Source organism: Bubalus bubalis, chromosome X, assembly GCF_019923935.1.
Source record: "Bubalus bubalis isolate 160015118507 breed Murrah chromosome X, NDDB_SH_1, whole genome shotgun sequence".
NCBI classification, from domain to species: domain Eukaryota; kingdom Metazoa; phylum Chordata; class Mammalia; order Artiodactyla; family Bovidae; genus Bubalus; species Bubalus bubalis.
Genome location: NC_059181.1, coordinates 39,406,368 through 39,425,373, shown reverse-complemented (window position 1 = coordinate 39,425,373; position 19,006 = coordinate 39,406,368). Strand labels below are relative to the sequence as shown.

The 19,006-nt window shown below is 49.6% G+C and overlaps 1 protein-coding gene across 4 annotated transcripts in view; it reads left to right on the top strand.

The window, feature by feature from the left end:
- BCOR (BCL6 corepressor) overlaps nucleotides 1-16,996 on the top strand; it is a 52,595-nt gene extending 35,599 nt beyond the window's left edge. For all 4 annotated transcript variants that reach the window (XM_006058692.4, XM_006058693.4, XM_025276776.3 and 1 more), the window contains exons 7-16: nucleotides 3,263-3,523; nucleotides 3,829-4,173; nucleotides 4,785-5,107; nucleotides 5,381-5,635; nucleotides 10,238-10,404; nucleotides 11,508-11,653; nucleotides 12,045-12,146; nucleotides 12,347-12,503; nucleotides 13,708-13,995; nucleotides 16,845-16,996. In XM_006058692.4, coding sequence (XP_006058754.4) covers nucleotides 3,263-3,523; nucleotides 3,829-4,173; nucleotides 4,785-5,107; nucleotides 5,381-5,635; nucleotides 10,238-10,404; nucleotides 11,508-11,653; nucleotides 12,045-12,146; nucleotides 12,347-12,503; nucleotides 13,708-13,995; nucleotides 16,845-16,908 — 2,108 coding nt within the window. In that variant the 3' untranslated portion in view covers nucleotides 16,909-16,996. The remainder of the gene's footprint in view (nucleotides 1-3,262; nucleotides 3,524-3,828; nucleotides 4,174-4,784; nucleotides 5,108-5,380; nucleotides 5,636-10,237; nucleotides 10,405-11,507; nucleotides 11,654-12,044; nucleotides 12,147-12,346; nucleotides 12,504-13,707; nucleotides 13,996-16,844) is intronic.
- Nucleotides 16,997-19,006: the final 2,010 nt, after the last annotated feature.

The window sequence follows — 19,006 nt, the reverse complement described above, 5'->3', positions numbered from 1 at the left end:
GGTGACTTGTAAATGTTGCTATGGTGATGCTTCTCTGAGGTGATGCTATGGCACAACCATGATAAATTATGGGATATATGTGTTGTGAGTCATATGACCACACTGCAGGGAGCAAGTGTTAAACCTCAAACAACACAGCCATGTTCACACCTGCTTAGACTGGGTGACCAAGGGCCCATGGCTCCCACTTTTAGGAGGACCAAAAGTAGCAGTGATGGCAAAGCCCGATGGTTGGGATCCCCATGTATCTCTCTCTCCATCTCCTTTACCCTCAAGGGTAGTCCTCTGGGTCCTGTGTAGTCCTGTGCTTAGAACAGTGATTGAGAAGCTCCAGGTGACGCAAGAGTCTCTCCCCCCATAGGTGGTGGCCATGGGTATCTTGGCCAGTCAGGGTGGATGTCCTTCAGGGTTATTATTGGCCTGGGTAAGGTCACACTAGCATAAGGTCTTGCGGGGCCTTAACTGAGAATTGAGATCTTTGCCCTGAAAGACTCGGGCACTGGGAGGGGGAGACTGGATGGACCTGTTTGGGGAAAGATCCTCTCACCTAATGGGGAAGAAAGCAACTAAGCGATGTGCGTGGGGGGATGATTTCAGTGAGCCCTGATTTGAGCAGTGGAAATTTCCTGAGTAATAGTCCAGGATGAGGAACCACGGACATTATACCATGGGGTCCCTGGGGACAAGGACCACTGGGAAGGTCAGGTGCAGGAGCGCCCTCCCTAACTGAGTGGGTATGGTTGGCATGTGTGTGGCGCACTCTTGGTCCTGATGAGTGAAGGGGTGCCCTCTGCACCCAGGCAGCTTTTACCAGATGGGAAGCCTAGGGGAGCCCCCAGGAAGGGTCTGACTCATTGGGGTACACTTACTCTTCCAGGAACAGAAGAAAGAGCTTCCACGGTCACTGCCTGCCCACACCTGAGAAACTGTCATCATAGATCCCCCAAGTGGTTTTCTATGGGCAAGAAATACTGGCCTTTTGTAGCCAAAGATACAAAGTAATTTCACTGTTAATGAAGGTAGCTGGCCTTGAGGGTGAAAACTTAGATGGAAAACCTTCTCCCTGAGCCAGATGCCTCCCTAGATGGATTGAGACTGTTACAGATACAGGGTTAAAATGTAATAGGTGAAAGTGGAATCAGAAACACTGAGGGTAGACAGCTTCTTCATGTGATTGGGGACATCTCAGATGGGCAGGGCCCCACACTGAGGGCATTCACTGACATCACCCAGTTACCTCTCCTTCCAAACCACCGAGTTGGAACCATCTTTCCTAGCTAAAGTAGGTGGGGGGGAACTCACTTTGAATGAACTTTAAAATTGGACATGGGGGTTCGTAAAGTAGCCATTACACTTCTCCGTGGGTCTTCTTCCATGTGGCTTTTAGGAAAGGCTGATTGGACCAGAGAAGTCCAGTGGTGTAACCAGGAGGGCTCACCTCTTAAGATAGCATACATTTCAGGCCTGAAATTCAGGCTGCTCTGAAAATCTTGGCATCTTTTGGTTAAAGGAATTTTTCCAGCCTTTCCCTGTGTTTCTGAAGCCCACCCACAGGAGGAGGCTTGCAGTAACACTCCCACTTTACAACTGAAGGGGGCCGAGTTGTAAAGAGGCGCTGTTCCTGCCAGAGTGGTTCAGAGGGTCACAAAGCAGCCAAAGTGAGAGTTGCAGCGCACCCTCTTCCCAGGCCCTCAGTGATCTGGACTATATCCCCCATGAGCACAGGCCAGGAGTCTGGGATTTTTCCTGCTGCCATGACAGGAGACCCAAGCAGTTGAGGTGATTCCACCATTCCTTGGCAAGGGTAGACGGGGAGCTGTCCCACCTTGGGATGCCCTTGGAGAAAAGATCAATGGGTTCCAGCATTGAGAACACAGGCCAGGCTAGCCAAGGCCAGGGTGAAATTTGTCCCCGCAACTGACTGCCATTAAATGCTGAGAATGCCCCTGCAAGAGAGGTTGATTAGGGGGCTAGCCAGCTGGGCAGAAGTGTTATATATGGGAACATGAAGAGTGTGTCTATGATTTCATCTAAAAGATGTGCTCAAGGAGCTTAGCTTGGGTGTTAACGTAAATACCAAAGTCATACCACCCCACCCCCCACCCCGGGGTGATGGTCAGGGTCATCTTAGGGGAACACAATCATTATGGAATTATTTGCATGCTAGGAAAAAATATGATCAGCAATGCAATCAAACTGTTCTTTGGCTGGAGCAAAAGTGAGGAATGATGTGAGGCTGGGATGATTGAAAGAAAAGCCCCAAGTGGTGATAGATTGAGTGGAAGGAGCCGAAGCAGGCAGGGCTGGGGTGTGAGCGGTTCAGCCCCCAGTGAAGGGGGTGGAGTCTAGTCTTTGGAACATGGAGGAGTGCCCCGCGTGCGGCCCCCCCCCCCCCCCCCCCCCCCCCCCCCCCCCGTTGGTGGCAGTGAAATGCTTTTCCCCCCAATGGTTGTGGAAAGAGGACACAGGGACTTGTAGTGATCTGGTTGAGTTCTTTGAAACTGCCCTTCACTCTTGTACATACAACAGGAAGCCTTGCCTTTGGCTTTGCCAGGCTTCCTCCTCCCTTGGCCTCCCAGCCTCCCACCATTCTTGCCCTGTTCTCTTCACCCAGGCTTCCTCCTCCCTTGGCCTCCCAGCCTCCCACCATTCTTGCCCTGTTCTCTTCACCCTTGCCCCTGCTGACCCAAGTGAACATTGGTTGTGTCCCTGTGGGTGTGGCATTTGGGGGACATTTGGTCTTTTTATTACGTCATCCTTTTATTTCGAAATAATGACCCCAGCAGCTGTTTCCATAGAGACGGGTAGCTCAGCCCTGGCCTAAGCTTGCTGCGGGCTCACCTGCCCGCAGTTGGTAAAAGGTCCAGGAGGGGACCTGAGTCACATCAAAGTTGACCAGCTGGGAGGTGGCAGGCAGGCAGTTCTCTCATGTGCTTATAGAAGAGTGATATTGATGCCTCATCTTGACTTTCTCCGACCTCAACTATGGACACGGAGGGCAGTAGTGAGTGTCCCACACCCTTTCTTTTCTGGGCCGAGTATCTTCAGGTGCCCTTCCTTTGGGACATGGTCTTTCCGAGGGTCTTATGCTTCCAGCACGGGAGGCCCCCAGTCTCCAAAGGAGGGTCTGTTGGTGGCAGATTACCTCGGGCGTAGGGATCCGACGCGTAGGGATCCCGCCTGCTTCCCAACTCTGCCTGCCTCGTGACCTCTGTTCCTTCCTTCCCTGTTGTTCTCCCCGCCCCCCCCACCCCACCCCCAGGCGATTATAGTACCGGAAGCAAACACGACCCCTTTGGAGCTCCAGAGGACAAAGATGTATCCGTGGAGAAATACTTCCTGGACCGGCAGCCGGTGAGCGATCCCTCCGCCGACCAGGTCACCCCAGACATGCCGAACAGCCCCACCCTCCGCGTGGACAGAAAGCGCAAGGTCTCAGGGGACAGCAGCCACACTGAGACCACTGTGGAAGAGCTCCCTGAGGACCCGCTGCTGAAAGCCAAGCGAAGACGGGTCTCCAAAGGTGAGCTTGGCCCGGCTGCCGGCCCCACAGGGCACCCAGGGGAAGTAAAGTCCGGGGGTGGAGCAGTGGAAGGTTCCAGTCCCACCTTGGAGCCCTGGCGCAACCCACTCACACCTCCCCCGTCCCAAGCCAGGTACAGGAGCCCAAAGATGACCAAAGGCAAATAGGCCCCCCTCCCGAGACTTGGTGACAAGTTCCACAGTGACCACACCCCTCCCCTCCCCCACCCCGTCAGTGATGTATAAGACAGTTTGTACCCGGCCCCAGGGGGCTTTTTGATTAATTTATAGTTATTTCTCCATTAGATGACTGGCCTGAGAGGGAAATGACAAACAGTTCCTCTAACCACTTAGAAGAGCCACATTATAGTGAGCTGACCAACCTGAAGGTGTGCATTGAATTAACAGGGCTCCATCCCAAAAAGCAACGCCACTTGCTGCACCTTAGAGAACGGTGGGAGCAGCAGGTGTCGGCAGCAGAGAGCAAACCTGGCCGGCAGGGCAGGAAGGAAGTGACCCAGGCAGCTCAGCCTGAGGTTGCCGCCCAGGGCAATAACATCTCCGAAGAGAAACCTGGCAGGAAAAGGGCAGAAGCCAAAGGCAACAGAACCTGGTCGGAAGAGTCCCTCAAATCCAGTGACAGTGAACAAGGTATGCACGGGTTTTTTGGGGGGGGGGGGGGGAGCGCTCCTGGAGGATGGGTCACCTGCCCTCTGTGGGAAAGGGCCCTGGAGGGGACCTGAGCTCCATCCAAGTTGACAGAGTAGCATGTGGCAGGTGGGGAGTTCTCTCCATGAGGTCCTTTCAGCCTCCACACTTCCTTCTCGAATATACCGTGAGGAGGGAGCTCCATTTCCTGGGCTGCACCTCACCCGGCTCGTGGCTGGGCAAGGAAGGGAGGCCCTGGGTGACCCCTCACTCCAGGCTCAGGCAGTCCCCAGTCTCCACGTCCCAAGCACCCAAGGCCCCCTATGGGTGGGGGCTGGAGAGCGGGAAGGGCTGGCTTCTGCACCCCTCGTCCAGGCCCTTTGAAACAACTTGCCATTTGGCGTTTGAATGTGGGATAATTAAAATATTAATGCTTTGAAAACATAATTGGTATATCTTTAAAAACTGAAGCCGCTCCAGTGATCAGTGATAACAATGGGCTTTTCTTTCCGCACCGGCTACAACTGTGTAACGCCTGCTTTTTCCTCTCCCCACCCCCTGCCTCCCACCCGCCTGCTTCCCCCCTCTAACCCCCCCGCCCCCTCCGGATTTAGGTTTGCCTGTGTTCTCCGGCTCTCCGCCCATGAGCTTTTCATCCACCAATTTAACCGGCAGAAAGCAGAGTCAGCCAAGCTGTACGGCAGGCTCGAGGCTGCCTGCCAAACAGCAGAAAATTAAAGAAAGCCAGAAGACAGATGTGCTGTGCACGGACGAAGAGGAGGATTGCCAGGCTGCCTCCCTGCTGCAGAGATACCCCGACAACAGCGAGAAACCATCCGGGAAGCGACTGTGCAAAACCAAGCATTTGATCCCGCAGGAGCCCAGGCGGAGCTTGCCGCTGCCAGGGGACTACTACGTGGAGAATGCCGATGGCAAGGTACCTCTTGCCCCCGGCACTCCCCCCTGGGTCGTGCCAGCGCATCCTGCCTGTCCACTTCTCCGCTTCTGGGGACAAAGGTTTCCTTTTCCTGAACACCCTCCCCCAAAATGTCACTGCCCTGTCCTAGGGGGCCTGTATCCTGGGTGGTGCTAAAGTTTCCGGCTAGTAGAAACGCAACCCCTTCTCCCCACCCCCACACAAAAGAGGAGGGGAAAAGCGCTATGGCGGAAGGACATCCCACAATGTGTGCACTGCCCGCTTTCTTGGTAGGTGACCGTCCGGAGATTCCGAAAGCGGCCCGAGCCCAGTTCTGACTATGATCTGTCACCGGCCAAGCAAGACCAGAAGCCCCTGGACCGTTTGCAACCACTGCCACCAGTTTCGCAGACGTCACAGCTGCCCTGCTCGAGCTCTCCGCCGGAGGCCACCCAGTCCCGCCCAATGCCACCAGAAGCGCGGAGGCTTATTGTCAATAAGAATGCAGGCGAGACGCTCCTGCAGCGGGCTGCCCGGCTGGGCTACGAGGTGAGCATCCTCGTGGGTGTGCTGGATACCGGCTGCCGCTCCGGGGGTGGGGGCCGCATTGGCGGGGGCGGAGGGTGGAACCTCAGAGCCCAACTCTCCTCCACGTGGGGGGCTGGGCTGGGTGTTCCAATGGGATGTTTGCGTTAGCCCCCGCTCATGCTGCTGGCTCTTTGGTGGCTTGTTCAGTCGCGGTGTGAAAAGAAAGGCCTCTCTGATGTTTGCTTCGTGTTCAGGCAGGTAGGCTGCTTCGGCATCTTCCAGTCTGGCTCACTTATCTCTGATATAAAATCTGACCTAACCCAGGGCTTGGCGACTAGGGGAATTTTAATGAGCCCTTTTGGATTCTGATTAGCAAGGGGTAGAGAAGTTATTAACTCTACTTTTGGCTGCTGCGCTGTTTGGAGGCAGAGTGATGCCGCCGCCACCCTCCCCCCCCACCCCCGGGGGGGGGGGGTAACAGCGGGAAATGTCTGTGCAGAGTAGGGGTGGTGATGGGGCAGACCTGAGGGGTCTCTTTGAGAAGAGGGTACTGGAGCCCAGGGCTGATGGTAGAGGGGGTTTGGTCCTTAACCAGGACTCCTGGTCCACACCACCGTATACCAACCCAAACCTGGCACAGCTGATGACAACCATAGCCTCTACTGCCAGAGCAATATAGATAGAAAGATAACTGATATCTTTCTAAGCTTGTGTGATCCACAGTAACTCCCTTCACCCTTGTAAGGGAGGCATCTTCACATGGCAGTAGCTAGGACTAGCCCACTTGCAGATGAGGAGACTGAGCCTCAGAGGGGTTAACTGATACTGGCAATCTACAGTCTGGCTCCAGAGCCCACCCTCCCCCACCACGCTTCTCACCAAGACTGGCTCACATTGGAATTGCCCTTTTTACAGTTTAGAACCTCTGTGAGATAGATGACTCCTCCTGCCCTGTGCACCTCCCCCACCGCACTTGTCAGCTGCAATTGTGATGTAATAGCCCACAGGGCTGAGGCATTTTTTCAAGCTGGCATCAGCTCTCTGGGAGTTGAGTGGTCACAGTAAAATGCGGCTCAGCAGGCTGAGCACGTGGAGGTGTGGACTAGCATTGGGGTGGCAGGACCCATGCGGGCCAGGAACCCTGGTTCCCCCACCTCCAGCTCCTACACCCCCAGCCAGCTCTGTGGAACCCCTGTCCCCTTGTCCATAATGCCCTAAGCCCTTTGAGATGTGCCCACTCAGCCCCCCAAGGCATGACTGTGGGTGGGAAGTTGGAAACACCTATACTTAGTGCAAGGCTTGAATGTGCTGCTGTTACATCTACATGTCTTTTGGAGACCTCTCCATTAGCTAGAGAGAACTTTCTCGTGGTTCACGCAGTTACTTTAAGATGAAGTCCAAGGAGCACCCAAGTGGTTTTCCCAAGAGCAGAGAACAGCACCTAGGAGGACAGAGTGGCTGTTGCACATAGTGCTAAGCTGGGCCCCATGTGCCAAGTGTTTGCTCAGTACTAGTTGTGGTTGAGAGCATATACTCCTGGTATGGGGGGTAGGGTAGGGAGCCTACTTGGCATCATTTCCACCAGTCTCCTGTTGGGACCAGAGACTTCAAGAGACCCTTGTTGGTCCTTTAAGAAAGTTTCCATTTTGGTTTGGTGACTGAGGTCTGGACCATGGGGCACTTGATCCATGTGCTTTTTAGCCTACCTGGCCTTCGATTGTACACAGGAGGTCATGGGAATGTTTGTGGTCAGACTTGGTTTTCTTCAAATGTACATTTCAACATGTAGGTTATACACTGACTATCACCAGTTTTGATACTGATCATTGTGACTTGTAGATGAATGCTTTCAACTTTTTTATCCAACTTTCTGGGATTTCTCTAGGCAGAATTTTAAATGTTGGGATGATGGCCCAGTTGGGAGATTTGACAATTTAAACCTTTTAACATTGGAAGATAGTTTACTTAACCAAATAAAGGTGTGCTTTGAACGCACTTGGGGAGGGTTTTCCTGAAGTTCTGTCTTTGCCATTCATTGTTGGTGATTTTCTGCTTATACCATGTGCAGTAAAGGCAATCTGAGCTTTATGTCATAACGATCTGGTTCTGGAAGTTTAGAAACATGCTCTGGCTTCAGATCTGCTTTCGACAGATTACTTGCGTGGCCAGAGACCTCAAACCTTTCCCTCTCCAGAAAAAGGCTTCTGCTCCTTAGGCTAAAATGCCAACGTGCAACCCCATGCGTGTGCGCTTAGTGGTAATGGTTAAATTTTCTATGAATTGAATAAATCATGTTTTTAAAAAAGTTAATGATGCATTTAATTAATTAACAATGTCGGGTTTATGGCCTTTATGGTTACATTTTGCGGTTAATGGCGTTCAGCTTATAGCCTCTTAACAGAGAGTTGTCCAACAAAAACAGTTGGATTTTGTTTGGAAATGGGTGGGCTGCCCTTCAAACACTCCCATTTCTAGCAGAGAAAATAAACCAAGAGATATGTTGGGCAGACAGACTTGCCTGACCTCGTCACCTTTCTCTCTATTGGTAACGGTGGTTGCCATCCGTTTAGAGACCAACTCCCTCCCAGCTAGGAGAGTGTGGTTAGCCCACTGACCCCAATAGAGTTGGCCTGTGGGATGCTTATCATGGATAGATTGCATCCCTTGGGTCTTTTGAACCTTGCCAGCCAACCAGATACTAAAGACTTGAATTATAGGTCTAGTACTTCATGTTAATTGAACTTGGGGTTTAATTTCTCTGGGCCTCAATTTCTCTTAAGTGTTCAATGAGGATAGTATTATCTTCCTTTCCTGACATCTCCTGGGTTCCCGTGGGATGACGGAAGACGTCCTTATCTGGGGCAACGAGAAGCACTGTGTAAATAGCAGCATCAACACGGTTGAGTTAGGTCAGACTGGGCCGTGGGGCTCCTGCTGCCTTTGCTGATGTCCTCCAGGAACAGAGATTTGACTTACCCGTCAGCTTTGATGGCCTTTCATTTCTAGGTCCCCTTGAATTGGCCCTGGTAGCAATGAAGGTTTCCAGGTGAAGGCCATGATTGTCAGAGTAAATAAACCCCGGGTTGGTAGGACCCAGGCAGGCCGCCAGGACCTGGGGTAAACTGATCTGTACACAACAGTTGGTGGCGTTCAGACCTGATCTGGAGCCACGTGACGGGGCCTCTCCCTGACTGGGGCACGCAGCTCCATTAGCTTGCGGCCGTCCACTTGAGTCTGGCTACTGAGGGCCTGCTAAGGGAGCAGCAGCTTCATGCAGTATCCTGGATACCAGGGCTCAGGATAGGTGGCCTGGGAGCCCAGAGGATTGTGGGCTTTCTGGCAGGTTGGGATCTGAACGAAGAAACAGCTTCATGGGCGTGCCTTTTCCCTTCCTCCCCTTGTTTTGGAAGGGAGCCGCCACATTGACCTCACCGATGGCCAGGTTTACCAGCATGGCCCATTAGGTTCATGGACTAAGCAAATGGAACTTGCAAGTTCACTCACAAGTGAGTGGTCACCTTTGATTGGCATGTCCTCTGAAGGTCCTAACAATGGACCCTGTTATAGGTTACACAGAGGAGTTAGTTAAGAGTTGTCACAAGGTCTGCTCTGACCCCGTCCCGTCCCCCTTTACCAAGTGGACTGAGCATTGGGCTGCCTGCACCCTCTGCCTACCCCTGGCTCTTAGAACCTGACAGCTCTCTGCTGGGCATGACTTGGAAGAAAACAAGTATAACATGTTTTCTGGTGGCAAGTGCTTTCAATGTGTTTGAAAACTTTCTTAATCAAGGTAATAAAACATTGAATAAATTACCACTCTGCTAACTGGGAGCAGTTCATATTAATATTTTAACACACTGAAGAAGTAAGATTAATAACAGTGATTCTAACGCATACTCTTGACACAGAACACCTTCGGGGAAGGGGGAAGGGTAGACTCGTTTTATTTGCTTCTTGAAATGTGTAGGTTGTGGGTGGAATGAGGCATAATAGAGGGCGGGGTTATTTGGAGCATTTTGTGTCATTCCTTGAGGATGGATAGAGAAAGCTTCTGTTTGATTCTGTTGAACATACAAATAGCATTTGAGGCCCAGGTTCTGATTTGGGGTCTTCACCAGGGGCGTGAGGATGTGGCTGACCTGGGTGTCTGTCCCTCCTTCTCTAACCTGAGGGATGTTCTTCAGCGGATTTCCGCTCTCTTTAAGCATCAGTCATCAGTGCTTAAACATGTGTTGTCAACTGTTGCCACCGACAGAACAGACCTGTCAAGGGAGAATGGTCTATACTTGGCCTTGTGTCATCTAAGATGTTAGCAGCCATGGCATCTCTGTATAGGCCATACCAGATCCTCTCAGCAGCCCTGTGGAAGCTTGGGAGAAGTTCAAGGGCAGCTTGCCCTGGGCCAGGCCGCTGGAGCAGCAGAGCCCTAGGCAACACTATGTGCATCTCCAAGCCCTTCGCACAAGTTTTGCCCCTTCACCAGGGCGCCCTCCGCACTTCAGTGAGCTGTTAGATCCAAGAATGTATGCTTTTGAAAGTGGGCACTGCCAAGCTATGGAAAGGCCACCCTTGGAAGCTTCACTGTGTGGTGGTCTGATGGCATCCCCTACCTTCTTCCCACAGGAAGTGGTCTTGTACTGCCTGGAGAATAAGATTTGTGATGTGAACCATCGAGACAACGCGGGTTACTGTGCCCTGCATGAAGCTTGTGCAAGGGGATGGCTCAATATTGTACGACACCTCCTTGAATATGGCGCTGATGTCAACTGCAGTGCCCAGGATGGGACCAGGTAAGTGGTGGGGAATCCTGGGAGGGAAGATGGAGTGTGAGCACCATGTAAGCACACTGATGGAATCGGACATCTTTCTGGCAAATCTACATAGAACTTTAAAACTTAGTGATGCTCTCATGGACAGAAATCCCTGGAAATGTTGCACCTGCATGGATAATCAGGGGTGTTGCCTTTTACGACCCCAGACTCTTTACCAGCATCTGTTCAGTCACCATATTTAAAGTACATGTGCGTTGTAAGTCCCTGGAGTACAGACAGGGCCAGGGGCCAGTGGCTTCAGAGGATCTTCCGTGGTCACCCACACCCCCGGCCCCCACTCTGTCCTTGACCTTGGTTTATTGGCCAGAGGCCCAGGTCTGAGTCAGCCCAAGCATCTTCTGGGTTGTGCCTGGGATGCTACCAGGAGGCTGGGCACTAGGGCTTTCCTGACAGTCATAAAATGAGCAAAACTGAAATGTATTTGGTGGTTCATGGTTTCCAAAAAGCATTCTTTCCAGATGGGACTGTGGGCTGTGTTCCCAATCCCAATAGACACAGAAAGGACTCTGGACTCTACGGAGAACTCACCCTGCCTGCTGACTGCTTCTGAGCCAGAGGGTTGATCATTGATCTCCAAGTTGGTTTCAGGAGAGGTTCTACTTTACCCCTAGTTTCTTTTAGAAATGGCAATCTTTTTTTTTTTAATGGTATAAATAATTGCTTGTCATGTTGGCTTCCATGATGTTGGGATTTTTTCCCCCCCATAAGTTATCTTCTTACAGTCTGTCACTATTTAAGTTCATTGGGAAAGTTTTCATCATGGCCTGAGTTCCTCCTTAGGCTAAGTGGATTAAGAGAGATTTGCATTCGAGAATTAGGCCTGAGATAGTCTCTTCATCTGTCCTATAAAGGGTTAAGTGTAGAAATAATAATAGAGCGATTCATCATTTGACAGTGGGCCAGTCACAGTGCCTCACTTTCCCCATGTGGAATGGCAGTGACTGTACACTCTCCTCCTTGGTGAAACAGCGGCTTGACCACACATCGTCCATTTTGCCTTTGTGTCGTTAGAGGCAAACGTCATGTCCACAGGTATAATCAATCCCCCATGCCTCTCTTAGGCCTCTCCACGATGCCGTCGAGAACGATCACTTGGAAATTGTCCGCTTGCTCCTCTCCTATGGTGCTGACCCCACCCTGGCGACGTACTCAGGTAGAACCATCATGAAAATGACCCACAGCGAACTTATGGAAAAGTTCTTAACAGGTATGACAGAGATCACGAAATGGTCTGGGTCAGGCATCTAGATGGGCCAGGCTCCCCCCACCCCCACCCCACCTCGTTTTATACTTACTGGGAAAGTTGGCGTAACATTAGTCTGTCAAACAGATACATACTTGCACGTTGCATGGGATGGCTGGGGAATTCTGAGCTGGCCAGGCCTAGCTTTTGTTTGGCAGGCAGGGGCGGTGAGGCAGACTGTCACTCGGGAAGGCAGGTAGATGCATATGCAGCTTACAATTAGATACCTGGAGGCGTGCGCAGAGGGACTTGTCTGGAGATAAACGTGCCAGCCCCAGTGTGAGATTCTCCCGACCTCCATCAGCATTTGCCTCTAGCCAGCAGGTGTTAACCTTGTTTCCCTCTCTCTCTCCAGATTATTTAAACGACCTGCAGGGTCGCGATGATGATGACAGCAGCCCCAATAGCAACAGCAACAGCAATGTCTCTTGGGATTTCTATGGCAGCTCTGTGTGTGGTGAGCAGCCTTATTCGTTTCAGTTGGGTGGGGAGGACGTGCAGGAGTTAAGAGAACTTTTCTCTCTAGTGTGGATGAAGGCTTGGGGCGGGTGCCATGAGCAGGGCTGGCTTGGGAAAGACTTTCTGTTTGGAGAACAGCTGGAATCTTGCTCTGGCTTAACTGATCCCCACTTCTCTCTCTCGTTTGCCCTCCCTTAGAACCAGATGATGAAAGTGGTTATGACGTTTTAGCAAACCCCCCTGGACCAGAGGACGAGGACGATGATAATGACACCTGCAGCGACATGTTTGAATTCGAGTTCTCAGAAAGCCCCCTCTTGCCGTGTTACAATGTCCAAGTGTCCGTCGCTCAAGGGTGAGCATGCCCGGCGTGAGATTGAGAAGCAGCAGATGAGGGTCAGGGGGTGGGGGGTGGTGAGTGAATTCCTCACCAAGTGTCCACCAACTTCACATACTGCAGTCGAATTTTGCCAGGAAAGGGGTGGGTTGGGGTGGGGGATCCCAGCAAACCGCCCTCATCGTAAAACATCCCACAGCCCAAAGGACACAAGAGCCAGTGGCTGGAATTGCTCACAGTTTCAGTCACTACAGTCTTGGGGAAAGGATCCTCCTTGGGAGCCCCCCACAAAGGACCACTGTAGGGGCCTTCAAGGCACACAAGGTCCACTGGACGACACTGATGTAGCCTCTCCTTGTGTAAGAATAGGTAAAGCCGTATGTGGCACCTGGGATCTTCTGTATCCTCGGACTGGGTCAGATGGAGTTTTGCCCCCATTAGTCAGGCCGCTGTGCCCCTGTACCCAATCCTCCAGAGTGAACACGTCAGGAGACATTGCTCTGCTGTGTGTTGACCCCTTGCTTAAGGAGTAGCATCCTCCTTGGACTGTGAGCCTGGGAACGTGTCTGTCCATCTGTCCTTGTGCTGACGGTCTCTTAGGAATAGAGCTCATGAAGCGTGGCAAGGGACAGCAGGGAAAGGTTGTATCCCCTTCCTTCAAGAAAGCCTCACTCCCAGCAACACTGAGGGGCAGGTTGGAGGTATGGGGAAAAGGAAAGGAAAGACAGGCAACCTTGCCTGTTTCTCATGCTCTCTCCATGAGGGTCGGAAGAGAGGAAAGATCACAGAGGTGTTTGCCATTTGCCTTGGGTTCACTAACACACTAGTTTTCCCTTGTGACTAGAACCAGGGGGGATGGATGGGCAGAGACTCACTTGGACAGGGTGACCTGAGTTGTGGCTGGAGCTGAGGGACCAAGCCTTTGCCTGGGATGTGTCCATCAGTTCTAGAGGTGCCGGGGCGGCCTGTGACGAGGCTCATTCATGGGTGCTGCTCCCACTTAGGTCTAAATTGGCTGATCCGTCCTAGACGGTCTCTTAATACATGCAGATGGGTCCAGAGTTCCCCGCTAGAAGTAGATCTTAGTGAAAAGTGGAGTGAGCGAAGTAATCAAAGCAGAAGTAACTGGTCCTTGTTATACCACTGGGAGACTGGTAGTTCATAGTTGGGAGAGCTTTTAATTTTGCCAGAAACTCAAACCACTGTCCTTTCTCTGGTGCAGGCCTCGGAACTGGCTATTGCTTTCAGACGTGCTCAAGAAATTGAAAATGTCCTCCCGCATATTTCGCTGCAATTTCCCAAATGTGGAAATTGTCACCATTGCGGAGGCTGAGTTCTACCGGCAAGTGTCAGCTAGCCTCTTATTCTCATGCTCCAAAGACCTAGAAGCCTTTAATCCTGAAAGCAAGGAGCTCTTAGATCTGGTGGAGTTCACCAACGAGCTTCAGACTCTGCTGGGCTCATCCATGGAGTGGCTGCACCCCAGCGACGCGGGCTTAGACGAGCACTGGTGAGCTCGCCAGGGCCCGCCGTGTACAGTGCGCCATAGTGCTTATCCTTGTGCATATGTGTCCTAACACGACGACTTCTGTAAGAAGGGACACTATTACATATGAAAATCTCTCTTCTTTATATAAGAGACATGACTCCAGTCAGAAGGACTCAGAAATAAGGTTTTTTCTTTTTCAACTTTTAAGTCAGTTTTTATGAAGTTGTTAAAAATGTTTCTTTACTTTTCAGTGCACACATGCTTTGGGATATGTTTGTTTTTACTCAGAACATTTGTTTCTTTTCTTTTTTAAGGAGAAAAAAAAAAAAAACAAGGAAAAGGAGCTCCACACTTGGACATAATTTCATGTAAAGCTCCCATGACAAAGGCTGTAACTGTTGAGAGTGTGGTCAGAACGGTGTGGCTGGTTTGGGGGGTTGTATTCGGGGAAGGCACTTGGCGATGTTGTAACTTGATGTTTTGTTTACAGTGTACCTGCTCGGGCCAGGTCAATGCTATTGGATGCGATCCAGTAGTATGTAATATACATTCAAACCATATCCACACACAACAACTAATTGTATGAAACTTTTATATCCTAATTTAAAAGCTGTGAAATTAGTTTTCACGCATCAAACCGGATTGTTTATATGTTTAAACATTTTATGCTCTTATTTAAAGAAGACTTTGAGCTATTTTTTTCTGTACCCTGTAAAATATTGAAAACTAACATAATATGTTGAGGTTGCTTGAAATTGTACATAAAACTAAAATTTTCTGAAGTGTGTGTTTATGTATGAAACCTGTGTTTTAACTTTGTAAGTAAATTCTCTGCCTTTGTATTTATATTTTACAAAAATTTTCTTAAAAGGCAATAAACCTGTTGAGGAAAGGAGAAAATTGAAGTACCTTGTGTCCTATGTATTTTCCTAAAGCATTACTGTTGGCAGTTTTTTTTTTAAGTGTTGTTGATGGTCTGTTCCCTATAGATAACTTTAGGACAGTTTATAGTCTCTATGAACTGAAACAGACTAGAAGATTTCAGGGAAGTGAGACTCAGAAGACAATTTGAAGTTCTATCCCGATTGCTCAATTCATAGACATATATTTTGATGGTTCTCAGATCCTACCTGATCTCTGATGGCCTAGAAAACTTTTACGTTGCCTTTGACCTTGATGGACCACAGAAGCTTCATCGTGGCTAACCCTTAATCTTTAGGAGTATTTTTTCAGAAACAGGACTTTTATTATGTCACTTTTCCCTCCAGACCTCATGTTTTTCTGTTACGTTTTAGCATCAAGTCCAAACCTGCTTGGCCCAATAGTCAAGGCTTCTGTTATGTTTTAGCATCAAGTCCAAACCTGCTTGGCCCAATAGTCAAGGCTTGTAGTTATGACCACTCTGCTATTCTCCTGCTCGCTCTTCTTACAGCAGTATTCCTGTTGGGTACTATTAGTTGGCACTCAGTTTCCATCCTGCATCTTTTAATTCCTTTCTTCATTGCAGAGGCTAGAAACCTGAATATTACTAGACTCCCTTGCAGCTAGAATTCTGAATCGTGGTTAGGTTTGGAAGGCAGAGTGAGGGAGAGGTGTCTTCCTGTTCGACAGGCTGCTGGTAAGGTTAAGGAGACATGTTGGACAGTTGGAGTGATTGCAGCCTTTGAACAGTGGGTCTTGAGCTTTGTGAGCAGTGGGATGCAGTAGTGCTTGTGGTAATGCCTGGATGACAACCTCAGTAGACTGTTCTGAAATCCAGTGGTTCTGGTGTCATCCTTGACACATTCCTCCAGCCCTCCCAAAGATTCCTTGTATCAAATCCGTTTGTGATCAGAATGCTCTTAGTGGTTTTCAGTCTTAAGTGAACTCTGAGAACACCTAGGCAGAGAAGATAGAAAGGGCCATGGAGATGATATACTTGAGTGGGGTCTTAATGTATGGAGAGGAGGGGTCCTGTAAGCTTTGTGACCCAGCAGGTGGGGAAAGAGCCGTTTGTGGGAACAGGGAAATGCAGTACTGTCAGATGTGAGATGAGAGCCCATTGTTCAGTCGCTCCGTCGTGTCCGACTCTTCGACCCCATGGACTGCAGCACACCAGGCTTCCCTGTCCATCACCAACTCCTGGAGCTTACTCAAAGTCATGTCCATTGTGTCGGTGATGCCATCCAACCTTCTCATCCTCTGTTGCCCCCTTCTCCTCCTCCTCCCACCTTCAATCTTTCCCAGCATCAGGGTCTTTTTCAATGAGTTGGTTCTTCACATCAGGAGCCCATTGTTGGTGAGTACCAAATGAAGTTTGGGATGTATCTTGAAGACAAGGAAATCAGAACAGTATTCTCAATTTATCCACTTTATTTATTAGTTTTAAAAATACATATTTTAAAATTTATTTTTGGCTGTGCTGGGTCTTGCTGCATGGGCTTTCTCTAGTTGCAACGAGCAGGGGCTACTCTTTATTGCAGTGTGTGGGCTTCTTCGGTGCCTCTCGTTGTAGAGCATGGGCTCTACAGAATGCTGGCTTCAGTAGTTGTGGTGTGTGAGCTCAGTATTCTCCGCTCCTGAGCTCTAGAGCACAGGCTCAATAGTTGCAGCACACAGACTTACTTAGTTGCGTGTGGCATCTACCCGACCCAGGGATCAAACCCATGTCTTCTGCATTGGCCAGTGGATTCTTTTCCACTGAGCCACCAAGGGAGCGCTATTATTTATTTTTTTGATCATAAAAAATACACTTTGATTGTTTTTAAAAAAAGAATCTCAACGTTTCAGAAATAGAGGTTCTTGTCATCCCCAATCAAACCCTTTCTCCCATTCCCCACCCGAAAAATTAAAACCAGTGTTAACAGTTTTGCTGAACTTTTGTTTTTTAGGAAGTTGTCTCAGACAGCAGGTGGAAGTGGTCACACACAAAGCAGAACAGACCTGCGGAAATGATTGAAATGAAAGAGCACTGGTGAGCCTGAATTACAGGCAACAAGGGGCCCCCAGGAGCCCAAATTAAAGCAAAGAATAACAACTCCAAGGTATTTGGCTCTTTGTATTTGTGTTTGGGCTGGAGTTAAAGGGTGGGCTGGCGACCAACTGAGGCTCTCTCCTGGATGAAGGTCATTCTATTAACTAAGAAAATAGGTGGGAGCCATAGGTTTAAGGGGTGTGGGGGAGGTTATGGGCTTGGTTTAGGAGATATTTAAGGTTATGGTTCATGCAGTTGGAGGAGCCATTGGTAAGTTAGAACACTTACTGTAAGAAACATCAGGTGTTTGAAAACGTGGATGAAGAACAGCTAAAGAACTGATTGATTCTAGGTAGAAATGAGCTGTCCGTGGCCTAGAAAAGTTTGGATGTCAGGGAGCTCCCCAGCGGTTAAGAGGAGGTGCCATAGGTATGGATGTGCCCTGCCCCTCTCCATGGGAGCAGAGGGAACACCAGTAGAGACGACATCCCACTGGGTGTACAGTAGCTTTCCGTAGGGAAGAGAACAGTGCAAGTGAGATCATACTAGCCGTAGCAGGCTCCCAGGCACAGAATCCCTCATAGCACAGGTGGAGAAGAGAAGTATTCTATTCTCTGAATAGAATAGAATTCTGAAGGTTCTTCTGAAGGTGTAAAGATTGAGGGCGTGCTCTTCGTCCTGTCCTATCTCCTGGCTGCAATGTGGTGGTAGCAGCTCCTGCCACAGCAGCCGCCCTGGACCATGAGGCACGGAAGCCGAGCCTTCAGTGTGCTTCAGGAGCCTGGGGCCCCTTAGGACCCAATGTCCCGGAACCATCACATCAGCCCCGCCCCGTGCTGCCCTGCTCTGCCTACCTTTTATGTTTGAGAAAAATAAACAATTTTGTTGAAACCACTGTTCTTGTGAGTTTTTCTCCTCAGTTCAGTTCAGTTGCTCATTCGTGTTCGACTCTTTGCGACCCCATGAATCGCAGCACGCCAGGCCTCCGTGTCCATCACCATCTCCCGGAGTTCACTCAGACTCACGTCCATCGAGTCGGTGATGCCATCCAGCCATCTCATCCTCTGTCGTCCCCTTCTCCTCCTGCCCCCAATCCCTCCCAGCATCAGAGTCCTTTCCAATGAGTCAACTCTTCGTATGAGATGGCCAAAGTACTGGAGTTTCAGCTTTAGCATCGTTCCTTCCAAGGAACACCCAGGGCTGATCTCCTTTAGAATGGACTGGTTGGATCTCCTTGCAGTCCAAGGGACTCTCAAGAGTCTTCTCCAACACCACAGTTCAAAAGCATCAATTCTTTGGCGCTCAGCTTTCTTCACAGTCCAACTCTTGCATCCATACATGACCACTGGAAAAACCATAGCCTTGACTAGATGGACCTTTGTTGGCAAAGTAATGTCTCTGCTTTTCAATATGCCATCTAGGTTGGTCATAACTTTTCTTCCAAGGAGTAAGCGTCTTTTAATTTCATGGCTGCAGTCCCCATCTGCAGTGATTTTGGAGCCCAAAAAGATAAAGTCTGCCACTGTTTCCACTGTTTCCCCATCTATTTCCCATGAAGTGATGGGAAATTACTTTTTTGTCCTACTCCCACCAAATCTCATTCTAATATGCTTACCATAGGTGTGCCCTTGGACATCTTCCTTGTCAAGTTGGCCCAATAGTATAACAGCAATAGGCTGAAAACACCCAAATGCCCATCAGCCGGTCCGTGTTTGAAGTTATAGTGATGCATCCGCACTGTAATACTAAGCCAACTGTACGAGGAATCGAGAGCCTGCCTTCTAATTTGCTTTAGAAATGGTTACCTCTGGGTAAAGAACAAGCTGCCAGGGAAAGGGGTGGAAGCTTCACTCTGAATATTCTTGCAATATCAATTCGACTTGAGAGTTTACATATTTATAAACCAAAAGCAATGTCAAAAAACAAATAAACCCTAACCATCCAGTTGGAAGTTAACCATACAGGAACTATTTCAAATGAGTTTAAAACAGAATAAAGTGCCTATATAATCCCTTGCCCTAAGGACAGAAGAGTGCAGAAACTCTTAAATAAATAATTAATAAATTAGTTTATTTTCAC